Below are 18,769 nucleotides of genomic sequence, written 5' to 3'. Positions count from 1 at the left end.
CTCGGTTTTGGGCAGTACCAACCTGATTCACCCAGGCCAAATCAGCCACAGATATATAAAGACCTCACCATCCCTCGATCTTGATCTCTCTTTTTTCTCGCCTCGTCTCTCCTTCTCTTTTCAATCTTCCATGATTGCTGTGGCCAATTTCCTCGACTAAGTGCCTCCTCCTCCCCCTCCTTCTCTTTCTCTCTCTCAATCCCCTCACCCTTGACTTCTTCTGTTCCAAACCCCTTTGAGACCCTCGAACTATTTGTCGGCATTGCTTGTGACCCTCCACAACCTGGACACCTTCACCTTTGCCGCTTTGGCGTTGCCTCCCCAGCATCCATTTCCAAGTTGCTGCCAAGGAGAACCCTTTTGCCTCCCTCCTCTTCCCCTCTTTCAAAATTTGAGGGTAATGACACCAATCAACATGGTTCTGAGTATTGTGTCGGTGCAATTCAGTACCATACTGTTTTGACTTGGTACTTGACTGGCATGGGTCATGGTACTGGTATTGATAACCTTTCTTTTTATATCAGTTTTGGAAGTACTCAAGAATTTCCTTGCCAACTAACAAATGTGGCTTTTCTATTAAACAGAAATAGGATGACTAAAGTCTAGATTTATTTTTTTAGTTCTTAGGTTGTACTTTTGTAGTTCAACTAATAACTGGTCAAATCTATTCATGACATTGATGATTTGGTGTTATCTTAATGTGAGGTTATACGAGTAATTAAAGTTTCAATGACTTTTGCTAGATTCTGAGTTATTAAAGTATGCTTATGCGGAATTGGAAGAGTCTCAAGGTGCAATTCAGGTTAAGTAATGACAACAATCCTATTCATTACTCATGTAACCTTTGTAAAGTTGACTGATAGGTGGCTTTTGTGCAGCCTGCCAAGAAAATATATGAGAGTCTTGTAGCTAACGATGCAAGTACAATGTCACTTGCACACATTCAGGTGAGCACTTCTTTTTTTTCCCCCTTCATTTTCTTTAAGTTTATTTAAGCCAAAACTTCTCGTTTATCTACTTTTTCTTATTGGTTGTCTTCATGATTGGAGTTTTTAACTTTTTATTGCAGTTTATTCGGTTTTTAAGGAGAACTGAGGGCATTGAAGCAGCTCGGAAGTATTTCTTAGATGCTCAAAAATCACCGACCTGCACTTATCATCTATTTGTTGCATATGCTATGGTGGCATTTTGTCTCGACAAGGATTCCAAGGTTGTGAAACATCTGCACTCTGGTTATTTGTTTTTACTCTGTACTGAACGTGCATGTTTTTAAACTATTCCTGAAAGGAAATGGATCTAAGAATAAGATTCTTCTATATCCTGGTCAGATCTGTTTATAGAACACATATAACCTGCTGTTATAATCGTGAACTCCATAGTTAGATGATCCATGAATTAATAATGTCTAAAATTGTTTGCTAGATTATCTTCTGGTAGTTTCGCTAACAAGTATTTGGTGATCGGTCCTCAAAATATGGATCGAGTATAAAAGATAAGCCGTTCATGGATGCTTTAATTATGCCTTTCTATCAACTATTTCATTTCCAATATGAAAGGAGTTTTATGTGTTGTACAAATATAAGTAGGGCAAACTGAAATCATTTTTTGATTATTTTAAATATTGGTTATTAGATAATTATAATGTAAATAGTAACATACATCTAAGTGAACATTTGAGGGGCACAAATTCCTAAGAAACCCTTATCTAGTAGGTTGTGAGTGGTAGCAGTAGGTTACACACATCTAATGCTTGCTTGCCCTTGAATGCTTTCCAAGAACAAGCGAAATTTTGTGAGTAGTAACTTTAAAGTTGAATTCTTGCCAATTCCAACAATACTAGTCCAATGTTTCCTTGTTGAGTATCAGATTTTAACTCAACTCAACTAAGCCTTAGTTCTAAGCTAGTTGGGTTGGTTGCATGAATTCTTTTCTTCCATTTTGCTTGATTTAGGGTAGCCAAACCTTTTGAGAGATGTTGAGATATTAAATCCTTATTACTTCATTTCATGTGATATTGGATTTGCCTTTATCTCTCTTTCCTTTTACATGGATAAAATCTCTCCTTATCACTGATGAATCCCTTGGTCTCCGCTGTACATGTCCAAACCATCTAAGTTGTTCCTTTCTCAAGTTGTCCTCAATTGACGCAACCTCTACCTTTTCACAAATGACTTCACTTCTTATTCATCATTTCTTGTATTACCACACATTCATCTCTACATTCTCATTTCAACCACACACCTCTTGTACACATATTTTTAAATTGCCTAACATTCAATATTGTAAAGCATTGTTGGTCATATGGCTTTCTTATAAACTTTTTCTTTCAACTTGCAAGCATCCTACAATCACATATGTCAGTTATTCTTCTCCTTTTTATCCAACCTGCTTTAATCCTATAGATAACATCTTTTTCATTTTTCCTTATGAATAAATAAATCCTAAATATTGAAAATGATGACTCGTGCTAACTTTATGATCTTCAATTTTTACCTTACTTTCATCCCTGTTTCAAATTTTAATAAAACTGAATTCCATGTATTCTATCTTGGTTTTGCTCAATCTCAAACCCTTGCCTTCTAATGCACTCTTGATAATTCTAACTTATGTAACCTAGACCTTAGTTTCATTCACTTGGACTAAATCATCCGCGAATAGCTTGCACCAATGAATCATGTCCTAAATATGCACCAATGAATCTTGTCCTAAATATGCCTAATAAGCTCATTGTAATTAGCAAAACAAGGTAAGGACTTTTAGCAGATTTTTGGAGTCATGGTCTCAAATCTTGATGGGATGTCTCGTGAGACATCAGGATGGGGTACTATCCTGAGTGTTGGGACATGACCATTCCTCAACTATCCCAGCATCTTGATTGGCATGTCTTGGGCCATCCCCTATCCCAGTATTGGGGTAGGGTGGGATGGTGGCACATCTCGTTCCATGGGCAAATTAGGATAATGCTATACCATGGTAGTTAAAACTTTGCTTGGTCTAAACCTATTCCGATGGTATATTTGTATATTCATTAGTATTACTACCATTAGTTCTCATACTAGTAACTACTCGATCATACGTGTCCTTATTCACATTGATATTTCTAATGGAAACTCTTTTCTTTTCTAACACCACCATAAGACTTCTCTGGGGACTCTACATATGCTTTCTTTAATTTAAAAACCATATGATGATTTTGATTCTATTCTCTATACTTTTTCATTAATATCCGAAGGAGAATGATAGCTTCCATCGTCAACCTTTCTACCATAAAACTGGTATGGTTCTCTGACATTTTTGTGTCCCACCCTAAGCTATGCTCAATCACCCTCTGTCATTTTGTAGTATTGCTCATGATTTTAATACCATCATAGTTAGAACAATTTTGAATATCAACTTTATTCATATAAATCAGCACTATGGTATTCTTCCATTCATTAGCATTTTTTGTCTTCGAAACCTTATTAAACAAATTAGCCAAGTTACTCTTATGTTACATAAATACTTACAAACCTCAATAGGAATTGCATTAGGTCCAATTATTTTTTCTATTTTTAAATATTTTTCATAGCTTTCTTTATAGTGTTCGTTGAATCACTCCAAATTGGGCACTTCAGGGCGCGTTGAACTGTATCGGTAGCCTATCGATGTGGTTTCGGCGTTCAATTCAAAACACTAGTGAAAATGGAGGGGGAGAAGGAAAGAGAGGAAGAGAGACAGTAGGGGAGGGAAGAAGAGGAAAACGCCGATGGTTGCCTGCTGAGGCCTCTAGAGTTTCCCTTTGAGTCCCAACAGATCAAAATAGAGGGAGAGGGAGGGAGGGAGAGACAGATGGAGAAGATGGTGGAGAAGTTGGTGGTGGCCGCTGGAGGGTCTATGAAGGCTCCTGTATTAGATGTGCCCTAAAAGCCAGATTGGCTGACACGTACATATTCTAAAGGCATAATTTTGTAATTAAATTTTGAAATAAATAAAATTTGGGTTATTTTTTCATTCATGTTATGTTTTGATTGTATCCATGAAGCATCCGAGGAATTAACGGATGATGACATATTTTCAAGAATTGAGAATTTGAAGTATGTGTCATTAGTGATTAATTCTTAAATGCTCCCAATCGATAGATCGTCATGGAGATGGTGATTGATTCGGATAGATCGATGCATAGATCGCTTCTCTTCATAGGTAGATGAGTCTTGAGTCGACAGTATGGGGATACTGGAGCGAGAGTGTAGGTGCTTGATAAAGATCAAGGGTACTGAGTGTGACCAACACGAGAAGTCACTAGGATGGCTATCTACTCGTCAGTGATTTACTTAAAGTTGCAGTGGTGTAGATAGTGCTTTGACCTGTGGTGTCTCGACTGTTCACAATGAGGTTGCTGTAATTTGACTGCACAATCACTTGGTTACCTAGCCATTCAAAATCTTGCGGTGTATGTTGGCTATAGTAGATCCATTGCAGGAATAGAGTGTGCACCTAGATGGGTTCTGTCGATCCTGGTAGATAGGGAGAGGTCCTATGCAATTCATGAGATTGAGTCCTAAAATCCATAGCTATGGTAGGTGAACAATGGAAAGAAGTTTCCATAAGGTTTCATATGGATTCGAGTCGATTGAATCTGACATATGACGAACGAATGGATTTGACGAGTTATCTTTAATCTGTCTTGTCGGGACTCACGATAGAACTGAACTACACGATAACTGCATTTAGAGGTTCATTACTTTCATTCTTCTGGATTGCCACTATATACTATTAGGTATCACTGATGGATTGTGGGACTTATCGAGCATCGTCTTGATGATTGATGACCTTCGAAGGGCAGAGTTGGAATTGTTCCAATCCATCGAAAGGAGTTTCAATGATATTTTGATAGGGATCACAATATATCTCACTATCAGACAGAATGGAGCCTATAGGATCACACATAAAAGAAGTTCTTGTCCGATCAGATGGTTGATCGACGATTATAAATTGTTGAAGGATAAAATTGTCAATGTGATTGAGATTAATCTTAAGTAAAAGTTGCAATTATGTAATTCACTAAGTGTTAGTGAATTATAGGAGGATTAATTAGCAATTGGATTGCTAATTGGCTCTATTTGATTGAGCAATGAGGTTTGGATCGAGTCTAATTGAATTGGATGTAATTTGATTTGGATTGGGTTTGATTGGATCAAGCCTAATTACGAGGGAGACTAATTTTTGATTTGATTAGGATTTGGATTTAGTTAATTCCTAATTGGATTAGGAATTTATTGAGGAGATTGAGTTCCTAATTTGATTAGGTTCCTTCCTTTATTTGGGTCAAACCAAATCAGATTTGGTTTAAATCAAAATAGAAAATACAGAGTCCCAAAACCCTGGAATTCTCTCCCCTTGCGCACCCTTGGGTTTCACGCTGAAAATATTCACGCAAAAAGTGTTTCTGCGTGAGAAATGTTGGCGTGAAAGAGAGGAGGGCATAGAGAAGGGTGGGACGGCACATCTTCATGAGTTATCATCCTTATCTCTTGCCTAATTTGTATTCGATTCAAATCAAGAGATAATCATAAGAATGGTAGGCGGTTTCTCAATGAGTCATGATTCTTATCTCCTACTTAATTTGAATTTGATTCAAATTAAGATGAGAGGATAAGAAGGAAACAAATCTGGGATTTTGGAAAATGGTGTAGCGCCAACTAATCTCTTCACGCATTGAGGAAGAAGTGTGCATGAGAAAGAAATTAGATTTCTTTCTCACACCACACTTTGTTCTTAGCGACAAAAATATGGGATGCCCCATATGATTGGCGTGTAAGAATTATGGTGCCTCCTAAAAAACCCTAGCCTCAATGCCTGCTTATAAATAGGCTCCAAAAGGTTGGATGCCTATGAGAAAAGAAAAAGAGAATTATTTTCTCTAAGCTGAGCCTCCTCTCTTCTTCCTCTTTCCTATTCCTCCCACGTTCTTCTCCATCTCAAGAGTTTGTCAGATTTGAGAGGAAGCTACTTCAGCCATCAAAGAGGAGTCTTCTACAAAGTAGCTAGCATCTCGGTGAAGACACCCATCTTTGATCAGAACGAGTCCTTGTGTGGATACCTATGGAGGCCGGACACGTGCGCGGCTAGAGAAACCATTCAGATTCACGATCATCGGCTATGGTGTAGTACAATCTTTGATCAGAACGAGTCCTTGTGTGGATACCTATGGAGGTCGGGCACATGCGCGGCTAGAGAAACCATTCAGATCTACGATCATCGACTATGGTGTAGTACGATCCGTGCAATGGTATTGAGATCCGATCTCAATATTATTTTGTTTTATTTTCAGATTATATGCTTGTCATGTATCCGAGCATGGATAGTTAATAGTTTTGATCTATTGCATGTGGGGTTAAAAGGTTCAATCTAGATCTGCTTCTGCTGTCGTTTCAAAATTATTTTGAAATCTATACATGCAAGTCTATCGATTTTCTAACTGTGGTATCAGAGCCACTGGTTTTTTTTGACATGCATGATCTGATTTTTTTTTAGATCTGAAAGTTTGAGGTGTTTAAAATCGATCTTGTGCTGCTATAAGGTTGTCTTGATATAAGGTTTATCTCTATATTGAAAAGATTGTCTTAGCACAAGATTGATCAGTTTTGAAAATTTTTTTCGAAACTTTTAAATCAATCTTTTAGATCTAAAAAAAGATGTATATGATATATCTTTATTCATGTTTAGATATGAAATTAGAATGATTAAAGAGGACTGCTATGAGGTTGTCTTGATATAGGGTTTACCTTCTATATTGAAAATGTTGTCCTAGCACAAGATTGATCGATTTTGAAAACTGTTTTTGAAACTTTTAAATCAATATTTTAGATCTGAAAATAGATGTATATGATATGTTTTTATTCATATTTAGATCTGAAATCATAATGATTAAAGAACGCATCGGACTGTTGTAATGTTGTCCTGATATAGGGTTTAACCCCTATATTGAAAATGTTGTCTTAGCTCGATGCGAATCGATTTTTGAAAAGTATTTTTAAAATATTTTAATCATTATTTTAGATCTAATTTAGCACGTATGAGATATGAGTAATTTTAGTTTTAGATCTGAAAATTATGTATGTGATATATATTTTGTAGTTTAGATCCAAAATTGCATATATGAGATATATGATTTTAGGTTTAGATCTAAAAGTTTCATGTCATAAGCTATTAATGTATGCAATGAAACATAATCTAAAAGGTATTTTAGAATCTGAAATTATGTTATTGCATGTGAGTGGGTTGAACAAATTAGATCTAGTGATCATGCTACAATTAGGGTCAATTGATTAGATCTGGTTAGAACCTTTTGTCGATTTTGAGTAGTTGATCGAACTTAATTAATGGTTAGGATTAGGTCAAAGGGGTTTAAAGTTGGGTTTAGTTGTAGTTGGTCGCATCGATTTTCATTTTGATGTGAATTGATTGACTCAAGATCAAATTTGGCTTCGTAGTTCGGATCCGGATCAATAGGCCAACCTGATCGATTCTAATCAACCAATTTGGTATCTAAGATAAGTACTTAGATGGTAGTTCTTTAATTGGTTCCGTTGTTTGATCTGATCAATTCATTGGTGTTTAAGGAAAGCAATGGGGGGACCCCCACTCATCTTAACTTATCTGGCTATTTTTAGAGATTAAGTTTTGTATTAGGTTACTTGTTGACTTGAGTTTATCCATGCCCATTAGGTTGATCAGACATGAGATGTGCTGATCTAAATCAGATTAATCGGATATGAGATGTGCTGAACTAAATCAGATTAATCAGACATGAGATGTGCTGACCTTAATCAGGTTAATCAGATATAAGATGTGCTTACCTGAACCTAGTTCGTCAGACATGAGATATGCTGACTTGAACCAAATCTGTCATTTATATGAGATGTATGTGACTACTTAGAAGAGACCTGAATTTAAACCTCCTCAATAATATTAAGTCGAGGGGTCTTCCATCATTATAAAGTGCCATGTCCTCTTCGATGTTGATTGTACTCGGCTGGATATAGTGGATCAGTTGCATCAGGGGAGAAGCAACCACTCTATATGTGGGGTGAAGATAGCGTTGGGCCCAAGATCTGTCAGGTGAGGATCCAATGACGGCTTCACTCGCGCTTAATGATGGGTCTGACTTAATTAAGGAATGAGGCCAAGATTTGTTAGGTGAGGTTTCAGGACTTAGAGATCAAGTTTGCTGCAATTTGCTTGAGAAGCATTGGGCAAGAGTTGTCTATCTATTGGTTGACACATTCACTAAGGTCTGTCAGATGAGGTGGTGTGTCAATCGATGGAACCACACTGCCCACTAGGAACCTGAACTCGTGAAGGGATTTTCGCTTCCTAACTCGAGGAGTGTTAGGATCCGAAAAATTAGTGGGAGCTCCATAGAAATAGTAGGAGCTAAGTTTGTTTTTAAAATAAATTTTCTAAAACAAACTAAAATCACTTACAAAAGTCTAACTAAAAACTTCTCTTTGTAGGAAATTGTTTTCCTCCAATAGTTTAGCTCGCATTTTAGAAATCAACCAAAAATCAGATTCCAACTGTAAGGATTGGCTAAGGGAGTTGAAAGGTGTTTCGAGTTCCAAGAATCTAGGTTCTCTTAGATTAGAAAATGTCGATAGGGATTTTGAAGAGTTCAAGGGACACCTTTAGAAGGTATGTCGGACCTACTCATGATTGAGACTAATCTTACAGTTTCTTCTACTATCAGTTGGGTAATAGACTCTGGTTCTAGTGTACATTTGTGCACTTCAATGCAGGATTTTAAGGATGGTAGAAGGTTGCGGCTAGGAGAGATGTCCTACATATAGACAATGGAGCAAGAGTTGCTGCTGTGGCCGTAGGGACCTATCCTCGACTACCGTCTGATTTCTGTCCAGAACTAAGGGATTGTTACTGTGTGCCTAATGCAAGTAGAAATTTGATTTCCGTTTCATGCTTAACACAGGATGATTATGAAATTATTTTCAATAAGGACCATTGTATCATTTATTTTGGAAATAAAATGATAGCACGTGTTTCCTTAATCAACAGTCTCTATCATTTGCATGTTGACGTAGATGAGTCAATGAATCTATTCGAGCAAACTGTGAGTGCCGTTGGATCTAAGAGATCCAGAGATGAGGTTAACCTAAAGTACATATGGCACCTTAGGCTAGATCATATCGTAGAAGAAATGATTAATAAACTGATGAAAGATGGTCTTTTAGATTCATTCTTGGATGAGTCATTTTCAGTCTATGAGTCCCGCCTTCAAGAAAAAATGATCAAGCTTCCCTTTGTAGGGCACGCGGAAAGGACCACTGAAGTATTGGCTCTAGTACATACTGATGTATGCGGTCCATTTGATGTGTCAGTCAGAGGAGGTTATTTCTATTTCATCACCTTTATCATTGATTTTTCACGATACCAGTACGTGTTTTTTATGAGATACAGATCTGAAGCTTTTGAAATGTTCAAAAAATTCAGATTTGAAGTGGAGAAGCAAACTGAGAAATCACTTAAAGTACTTCGATCAGATCGAGGAGAATATCTGAGTAGAAAATTTCTTGATCACCTCAAAGAAAACGACAGTCTCTCAATGGACTCCATCTGAAACGCCTTAGCTTAACGAGATTTTAAAATGGAGAAATCGGACTCTATTAGATATGGTTCGATCCATGATGAGTTTCATCGATCTTTTATTTCTGTGGGGACATGCCTTAATGACAGTCGATTAATTAATAGGGTTTCTTCTAAATCCGTTCCTACTACACTATATGAGATATAGTATGGTAAGAAGCCGAATGTTGGTTACCTCAAAATTTAGGGATGTCCGGCCTATGTCAAACGGCAACAGACGGATAAGTTAGAGGTTAGGTCTATAAGAGCTCATTTTATAGGGTACCCAAAAGAATTTCTGGGATACTATTTTTACCTTTCGGAGGATCACAATGTGATTGTGAGCCAACATTTCAAATTTTTGGAGAGAGATTTTATCCAGAATGGAAGTTATGGGAGGAAGATTCAGCTCGAAGAGAGTCTCTGAAGAGCTTCGAGCCATAGAGCCTGTGGAATCCATTCCACCTCGTAGATCCATTAAAATCTCACGTCCTCCTAAAAGATACATGGGTATGCTGACAGAGGATGTAGAGGAAATGTTCCTCATGAGTGATATGGACCATGTTGGTGATCTTAAAATCTATGATGAGGCGATATCAGACATCGACTCCAAGAAATGGTTGGAAGCAATGAGGTCAGAGATTGACTTAATGCATACCAATCAGGTCTGGACCTTAATAGATCCGTCAGAAGGAATGGTTCCTATTGGATGTAAATAGATCTTTAAGAAAAAGATGGGTTCGGATGGAAAGGTGGAGATCTTTAAAGTGAGGCTTGTGGCCAAAGGTTATAGTCAGTGTGAAGGCGTTGACTATCAAGAGACCTCGCCAGTTGCCATGCTGAAGTCTATTCGAACACTACTTGCTGTTGTAGCAGCTTATGACTATGAGATATGATCGATGGATGTGAAGATTGCCTTCTTGAATAGATATCTTGAGGAAGATATCTATATGGAGTAGCCTCTGGATTTTACATCCAATGATGGAGATCACAAGGTCTGCAAGCTGCAAAGGTCCATCTATGGACTAAAACAAGTATCTCGGAGTTGGAATACTTGATTCAATGATGCGATCAAATCGTTTGGTTTCATCAAGAATGAGGAGGAACCGTGCATGTTCAAGAAGGTCAGTGGGAGGGCTGTTACATTTCTTGTATTGTACGTGGATGATATTCTCTTAATGAGAATGACATTGCCATAATGACTTCTGTGAAATTTTGGTTGTCCAAAGAGTTCTCCATGAAAGATCTAGGAGAAGCATTCTATATTCTGGGAATAAAGGTCTATAGAGATAGATCTAAGAGGATGTTAGGTTTGTCACAGCGATTGTACATAGAGAAAGTGCTGAAGCAATTCAGTATGAAAAACTCCAAAAAGGGTTTGTTGCCCTTCAAGCATGGAGTTCATCTTCACAAGAAGATGTGCCCTAGCATACTCAAGGAGATTCTGCATATGAGCAAGATTCCTTATGCTTCGGCTATAGGGAGTCTCATGTACGCAATGTTATGTACTCGACTTGATATTGCTCTTGCTGTGAGTGTCACAAGTGGATATCAGTCGAATCCAGATAAAAAATACTGGATTGCTGTGAAGAATATCCTTAAGTACTTGAGAAGAACTAAGGATCTCTTCTTGGTCTTTGCAGGAGGAGATTTATGGGTAAAGGGATACACAAATTTAGACTTATGTCTGATGTTGATGATAGAAAGTTTACATCAGGTTTTATGTTCCTGTGTAATGGTGGTGTGGTTAGTTGGAAGAGTTCTAAGCAATTGATTATTGCAGATCCATCATGGAGCAGAGTACATCATTGCATCGGAGGCTGCTAAGGAAGGATTCTGGTACAAAAAGTTCGTTGCAGAGTTGGGTGTGATGCCATCAAATGCTGTTCCACTCTTCTGCGACAACAATGATACCATAGCACTCGCTAAGGAACCGAGATCTCACCAGAAGTCCAAGCACATCGAGCGGCTGTTTTATATGATTTGCAAATACCTCGAGAAGACATCGAGGTGAAGAGAGTTGACTCTACAGAGAATATGACTGACCTGCTGATCAAGCCGTTGAGCCAACAGAAGACTAAAGCTCACCTTAGGAAGATGGAGCTTAGGTTTATTATCAATTGGTTTTAGGTCGAGTGAGAATTTGTTAGATGTGTGTCCTAGAAGTCAGATTGACTGACATATGTACACATTTTAGAGGCATAATTTTATAATTGAATTATAAAATAAATAAAATTTGGGTTAGTTTTTCATTCATGTTGTGTTTTGATTGTGTCCATGAATCATCCGAAGAATTCACGAATGATGACACGTATTCTCAAGAATTGAAAATTTGAGACACGTGTCATTAGTGGTTAATTCATAAATGCTCTCGATCGATAGATCGTCACGAAAACGGTGGTTGATCTGGATAGATCGGTGCATAGATCGTTTCTCTTCAAGGGTAAACGAATCTCGAGTCGACAGTGTAGGGACACTAGAGTGAGTGCAGGTGCTTGATAGAGATCAAGGATACTGAGCGTGACTAATATGAGAAGTCAGTAGGATGGCTATCCACTCGTCAGTGACTTACTGAAAGTTGCAATGGTATAGATAGTTGTTTGACTTGCGGTGCCTTAGCTGTTTATAGTAGGGTTGCTATAGTTTGACTGCACAATCACTTGGTTATCTAGCCATTCGGAATCTTACGGTGTCTGTTGGCTATAGTAGATCCATTGTAGGAATATGGTGTGCACCTAGATGAGATCTATTGATTCTGATAGATAGGGAGAGGTCCTATGCAATTCATGAGATTGAGTCCGAAAATCCATGATCATGGTAGGTGAATGATGGAAAGGAGTTTCAATAAGGTTTTACATGGACTCGAGTCAATTGAATTTGACATATGACGGATGAACGAATTTGATGAGTTTTTCTTGACATACGTCTTGTCAGAACTCACGACAGAGAATCGAACTATACGGTAACTGCACCTAGAGGTTCATTACTTTCATTCTGCTGGATTGCTACTACCACTACATACTGATAGGTGTTACTAATAGATTGTGGGACTCGTCGAGTGTCGTCTTGATGATCGATGATCCTCGAAAGATAGAATTAGAATTGTTTCAATCCATCGAAAGGAGTTTCGATGATATTGTGATAGGGATCACAATATATCTCATTACCAGATAGAATGAAACCTATAGGGTCACACACAAAAGAGATTCTTGTCCGATCAAATGGTTGATCGACGATTATAAATCATTGAAGGATAAAATCATCAATGTGATTGATGATTAATCTTAAGCAAAAGTTGTAATTATGTAATTCGCTAAGTGTTAGTGAATTATAGGAGAATTAATTAGCAATTGAATTGCTAATTGGCTCAATTTGATTGAGCAATGAGGTTCGGATCAAGTCTAATTGAATTAGATTCAATTTGATTTGCATTGGGTTTGATTGGATGAAGCCTAATTGCGAGGGAGACTAATTCCTGATTTGATCAGGACTTGGGTTCAGTTAATTTCTAATTGGATTAGGAATTTATTGAGAAGATTGGGTTCCTAATTTGATTAGGTTTCTTTATTTGGGCCAAACCAATCAGATTTGGTTTTAATCAAAATAGAAAACCTAGAGTCCCAAAACCTTGGGATTCTATCCCCTTGCGCACCTTTAGGTTTCACGCTGAAAATATTCATGCAAAAAGTGTTTCTGCAGAAATGTTGGCATGAAAGAGAGGAGGGTGCAGAGAAGGGCAGGGCCGCACATCTTCATAAGTCATCATCCTTATCTCTGGCCTAATTTGAATTCGATTTAAATCAAGAGATAATGATAAGAATGGTTGGCGGTTTCTTGATGAGTTATGATTCTTATCTTTTACTTAATTTGAATTTGATTCAAATCAAGATGAGAGGATAAGAAGGAAAGAAATCTGGAATTTTGGAAAATGGTGTGGCGCCAACTAATCTCTTCACGCGTTGAGGAAGAAGCGTGCGTGAGAAAGAAATCAGATTTCTTTCTCACACCACACTTTGTTCTTAGCGACAAAAATATGGGACGCCCTATATGATTGGTGTGTAAGAACTATGGTGCCTCCTAAAAAACCCTAGCCCCAACGCTGACTTATAAATAAGCTCCAAAAGGTTGGACGCCTATAAGAAAAGAAATAGAGAGAATTGTTTTCTCTAAGCTGAGCCTCCTCTCCTCTTCCTCTTCTCTATTCCTCCCGCGTTCTTCATCTCAAGAGAGTCTATGAAATCTGAGAGGAAGCTACTTCAGCTATCAAAGAGAAGTCTTTTGCAAGGAAGCTAGCACCCAAGTGAAGACACCCACCTCTGATCGGAACGAGTCCTCGTGTGGATATCTATTGAGGCCGGGCACGTGCGCAGCTAGAGAAACCGTTCAGATCCATGATCATCAGCTATGGTGTAGTACGATCCGCGCAAAGGTATTGAGATCCGATCTCAATATTATTTTATTTTATTTTCAGATTATATGCATATTGTAGATCCGGGCACGGATAGTTAATAGATTTGATCTATTGCATGTGGGGTTAAAAGGTTTAACCTAGATCTATTTTTGCTGCTGTTTCAAAATTGTTTTGAAATCTATGCATGTAAGTCTATCCGTTTTCTAACACCCTGGACGGTCCAATTCCCCCTGTGGCCTCCACTAGATTGGAACAGGGGCAACTTGCCCTGTTTTGATCGGGTTTTGATTTTTTTCTCGATACACACTGAGTTACCCTTGTCCTGATCCAGCGAAGACTGTGGGGGGACATTCAGCCGTCCGGGGGCTCCATAGCCCTTCGACGGCCACCATTGGCTTTCTTGCCATCTCCCCCTCCGTCTGTTTCTCTCCCTTCCTCCCTCTCTCTCTATATATATTTTCATCTATTTGGACTCGGAGGGAGCTTCAAAGGCCTCAGCAGTCCTCCGGCGGCCTCAGTAGGCCACTGGCGATCATCGTTGGCATCTTTGCCGGCCTCCCTCTCCCTCCCCCCCTCTTTTCCTCTCCGGTTCTCCCTCTCTCTTGCTTTCTTTGCCGTGTCAGTTCGAGCCCGATGTGGCTTGGTATGGGAGCATGCTGAACCATACCGCTGGTCAGTCGCCACGGTGTCCATTTCCGGTTTTGCGAACCTTGCTTCTTTATTAAAAATATTGTGATTCTACATCTGTATTTAGCATTTTTTTATCCTTAATACAACTAGTAAGGTATCCTAAGTCATCTACATGACTTCTATTGAATAGCTTATAAAATAATCTCTCTCTCTCTCTTTCTCTCTCTCTCTCTCTTTCTTTGATCTCATTGTTCGTGATCTCAGTAGTAGGTACGATACTAGCTCCTTACCAGTTCGGTGCGGTAGGGTATACACACCGTACTGAGATAAGTCCTGACCCTCTGTTTCTTACTTTTTATCATGGTACCTCTCGAAAGTGGATGGTATGGGTCAGTACGGTATGATACGCACTTTGATTTCAGGTGGTACTGAGTGATATTGAGCGGTTCCACTCAATTTTGATCGCTATGGATTGGTTTGACTCATATACTGAACCAAACCTTGGTACTATATCTAGACACTACCAGTATGGTATGGTACAGTTGGTATGGGTTGGTACGGTAGATCTTGATGTCAACTATCTAGTTTTCCTTTTTCTTAGTCCTGCAATCTTATAGCTTTTATATGCTTCTTGATTTCTGCATTTAAGTAGTTTTTATGATTCGCTCTTTCAGCCTTAATCGTTTACTGAATTTTCTCATTCCACTGCCAAGTTTCTCCTTATCAGATGGTCTTTTTCTCTTTGGTTCTCTTAATACATCTGTAGCTACTTTCCTAATACTATTAGCCAGTTCTTCCCGTATGGTATTATTTTTCTCATTTGAGGCTGATTTTCTTTTTTCGACATTCTATTCTTGAAAGACTTGTTTCTTTCCTCGTAAATTTCACCACCTAGTGCTTGAATTTCTATTTTCTTTAGCCCTTTTCCATTTTCTAATATACACATCTAATCTATGCTGGGTGGTTGAATTTTCACCTTTGATAGCCTTACGATCTTTATGCAAAACTCGCTCAGTCTTTCTAACATGGAAGAAATCTATTTGACTATTATTATGCTCATTTTTAAAAGTTATCATGTAAGAATTTCTTTTTTTTTTTTAAATCATGTGTTAGCTAATACTAGGTCACATGCCATTGCGAAATTCAAAATGGTGTCTCCTTCCTCTCTTCTATCTCCAAAACGGTAACCTTCATGCACCTTTTTGAAATCCTACACTATATTTACCCACACAATTAAATCTCCTTTGAAAAATATCTTTTCTTCGTGAACAATCTCTTATATTAGTCCATCCATATCCTCCCAAAAATGTTGTTTTGTAGTATAATCCAATCTTCATTCAAGGAGCATGAGCACTAATGATATTAATAAACTCCTCTCCTAACATTAACTTTATTAAGATTTTATTTTATCTCTTACTCTTAAGTCTTAATGTCTACAATCACATCATTTAAACTCTTATTTACAATAATTCTCGCTCTAGTTTTATTCCTCTTTCTCCATATACCAAAGTTTATAACCTATCTTATTAACTTTCTTTGCTTTTCCTCTTATCTACTTAGTCTCTTACAGGCAAGATATGTTAATTCTCCTTCTAGCCATTATATCTATTAGTTTTATCAACTTCTTTATTAACAATCTTATTTTTCCAAGTTGCAACATATCCTACTTTCTTGGATTGACTACTTTGCCCACCCCCATTGATTAAAGTATGAGAACCCATGCCTACTTTCACCATATTGGGCATTAATATGGTGCATTGCTTCTGAGAAACACCCTAATTGACGTTTGCCCACTCTTTAGTACACTTGGTGTCTGATGTAACAGGTTAGTAGTAGGGAATGCCAACACTTTTCTCAGGATTCATGATAATATGATGTGACTATCATTTTACATTGTCATCAATCACCGCAACCATGGAATGCCGTATCAGGCTGAACCGCCCGATACGGGGCATGCCGAACCGGACCGACAGCCAGCCGATCCGGTTCGGCCATTTTTTTTGAAAAACAGGTCCGAACTGTATTGAATTGGGAGGTTCGGTGCGGTTCTGGCCCATACCGCACGAAACTGGACGGTATGGCTTGGTATGGTTCGGTTCGGCGTTGAACTGAACCATATCGATAAAAATCACATGGGGGGAGTTTGGGGGGTGTGGGGAGGGGGGTGTAGTGGGGTCTGGGCTGTCATTTAATGGTAGTCCAGATGCTTTCTCTGAGAGATCCAAGAGCTCTCTTAAAGAACTCTCGAGCTCTCAGGTGTTCGACCACATGCGGAAAAAATTAGAAAAAGAAGAAAAAATTCTATCAAATTGCAATACTGGTTCGAGAAGATGCTGATTTTTGGCCGAAAGTAAGGTAATGTATTATTTTTTTAGTAAATATTTTATTTTTTATATTTTTGTGGTTAAAAAAAAGGATGAGAACGAAGAAGTATGAAAATAAGAGAAAATCATGTCAAAATTGTGATTTTAGTATGATTTGATCATATGTGATAGATCTTTGGAAGATCTATATGATGACATTAAAATCATTAATTTTTATTAATTATTTAATTTTTAAATATATAAATATATATTTATTCATAAAATAATTATTAAAAAATAAATTTAAAAAATAAAAAATCAGAGTTTTAGAATCATGTTTAGAATAATTCAAGCTACTTGAATCTAACCTCAGATTTTTTTTTGAAATTTTTAAAATTAAAAGATATTTTTTAATTATTTAAATAATAAAAAATATTATCAAATAAAAAAATAAAAATAATATTATATTTTAGTTAATTCAAAAATATTATTTGAAGCATATAACATATTTTTTTGAATTTATAAGTTTTAAAATTATTATTGAATTTTTTAATTTATATATAATATTTTTTAATAATTATTAAACTGTCGTGTTTTGTTATGCTTGCAGAAATTTGTAAGAAGAAAGATTCAGAGCGTGACATTCATTGACTTTCATTAATGATATATTTTTTAAATATATATATTTATTTAAAAAAATATTAAAAAAATTAAAAAAATAAAAAATCAAAGTTTCTGAATCATGTTTAGAATGATTCAAGCTACTTGAATCTAACCTCGAATTTTTTTAAAATTTTTGAAATAAAAAAATATTTTTATAATTATTTAAATAATAAAAAATATTATCATAAAAAATATATAAAATTAGTATTATATTATGGTTAATTCAAAAAAAATTATTTGAAGTATATAACATATTTTTTTGAATTTATGAGTTTTAAAATTATTATTAAAATTTTTTAAATTTATATATAGTATTTTTTAATAATTATTAAACTATTGTGTTTTGTTATACTTGTAGAAATGAGTAAAAAAGATTCAAAGTGTGACATTGATTGGGGTCATAGCGAAATGTTCTTGGTTTGGTATCATTGGAAATGCAAATGGTGCAACACAAAGTTCAAGAGAGGGGTGACTAGGTTGAAGCAGTATTTGGCTGGTAGTTATCCTGATGTGTTCATATGTCAGAAATATCCATAGAAGGTCCAACAGTTGATGAAGAAGTACTTCGCTGATTCGGGAGCAGCGAAGGAAAGGACAAAGCAGAAGAGGACGGAAGTGGACCATCGAGCTGCAGAGCCATCTTCTTATCACTCTAGAGAGTTGGAGGAGGCTGTCGTTCCAGATGATGAGGCACAGATTGAGACTGTCATTTAGACGAGCTTGGCTGATCAGTATCGGTAGGAGGAGATGGCCAAGTATAGAAAGCGATTTGGACCATCATGCTACGAATCAGGGTCTGGATCGACGATCGATGGGGAGAATTCGAGTTCAGGACTACCTCAGTCAGAGAGCTCGGTGGTAGAGGGAGCAGATACAGCATGTCATCTTTGTTGGGAGCTTTTGGCAATAGGAGGAGGTCCTCCATAGATATTCTAGTAGGAGCCACCATCTATGATTTGGATCTACATGCTTTTTCCAGCAAGAATTCAAAGCAGCAGAGGATTGATACTATAGTGAAAAACGATAAGAAGAAGGATGTGGCGAGCTATTGGATTATGATTTCATTTCAGTCATATTCCAGCAAATGTAGCAGGCAATCCTTACTATCGATCTGTCATTTCAGCCATAGAGGCTACCGATCAGG

At 37.2% G+C, this 18,769-nt stretch overlaps 1 protein-coding gene across 6 annotated transcripts in view; it reads left to right on the top strand.

The window, feature by feature from the left end:
* LOC105034445 (cleavage stimulation factor subunit 77) overlaps positions 1-18,769 on the top strand; it is a 126,854-nt gene that overhangs the window by 44,340 nt on the left and 63,745 nt on the right. For all 6 annotated transcript variants that reach the window (XM_010909621.4, XM_029261636.2, XM_010909622.2 and 3 more), the window contains exons 12-14: positions 744-802; positions 879-947; positions 1,070-1,210. In XM_010909621.4, the coding sequence (XP_010907923.1) occupies positions 744-802; positions 879-947; positions 1,070-1,210 (269 nt within the window). The remainder of the gene's footprint in view (positions 1-743; positions 803-878; positions 948-1,069; positions 1,211-18,769) is intronic.

This window comes from Elaeis guineensis, chromosome 14 (genome assembly GCF_000442705.2).
Source record: "Elaeis guineensis isolate ETL-2024a chromosome 14, EG11, whole genome shotgun sequence".
Classification (NCBI taxonomy): domain Eukaryota; kingdom Viridiplantae; phylum Streptophyta; class Magnoliopsida; order Arecales; family Arecaceae; genus Elaeis; species Elaeis guineensis.
Note: the sequence above shows the minus strand (reverse complement) of the source record. Positions and strands in the feature narration are given on the sequence as shown.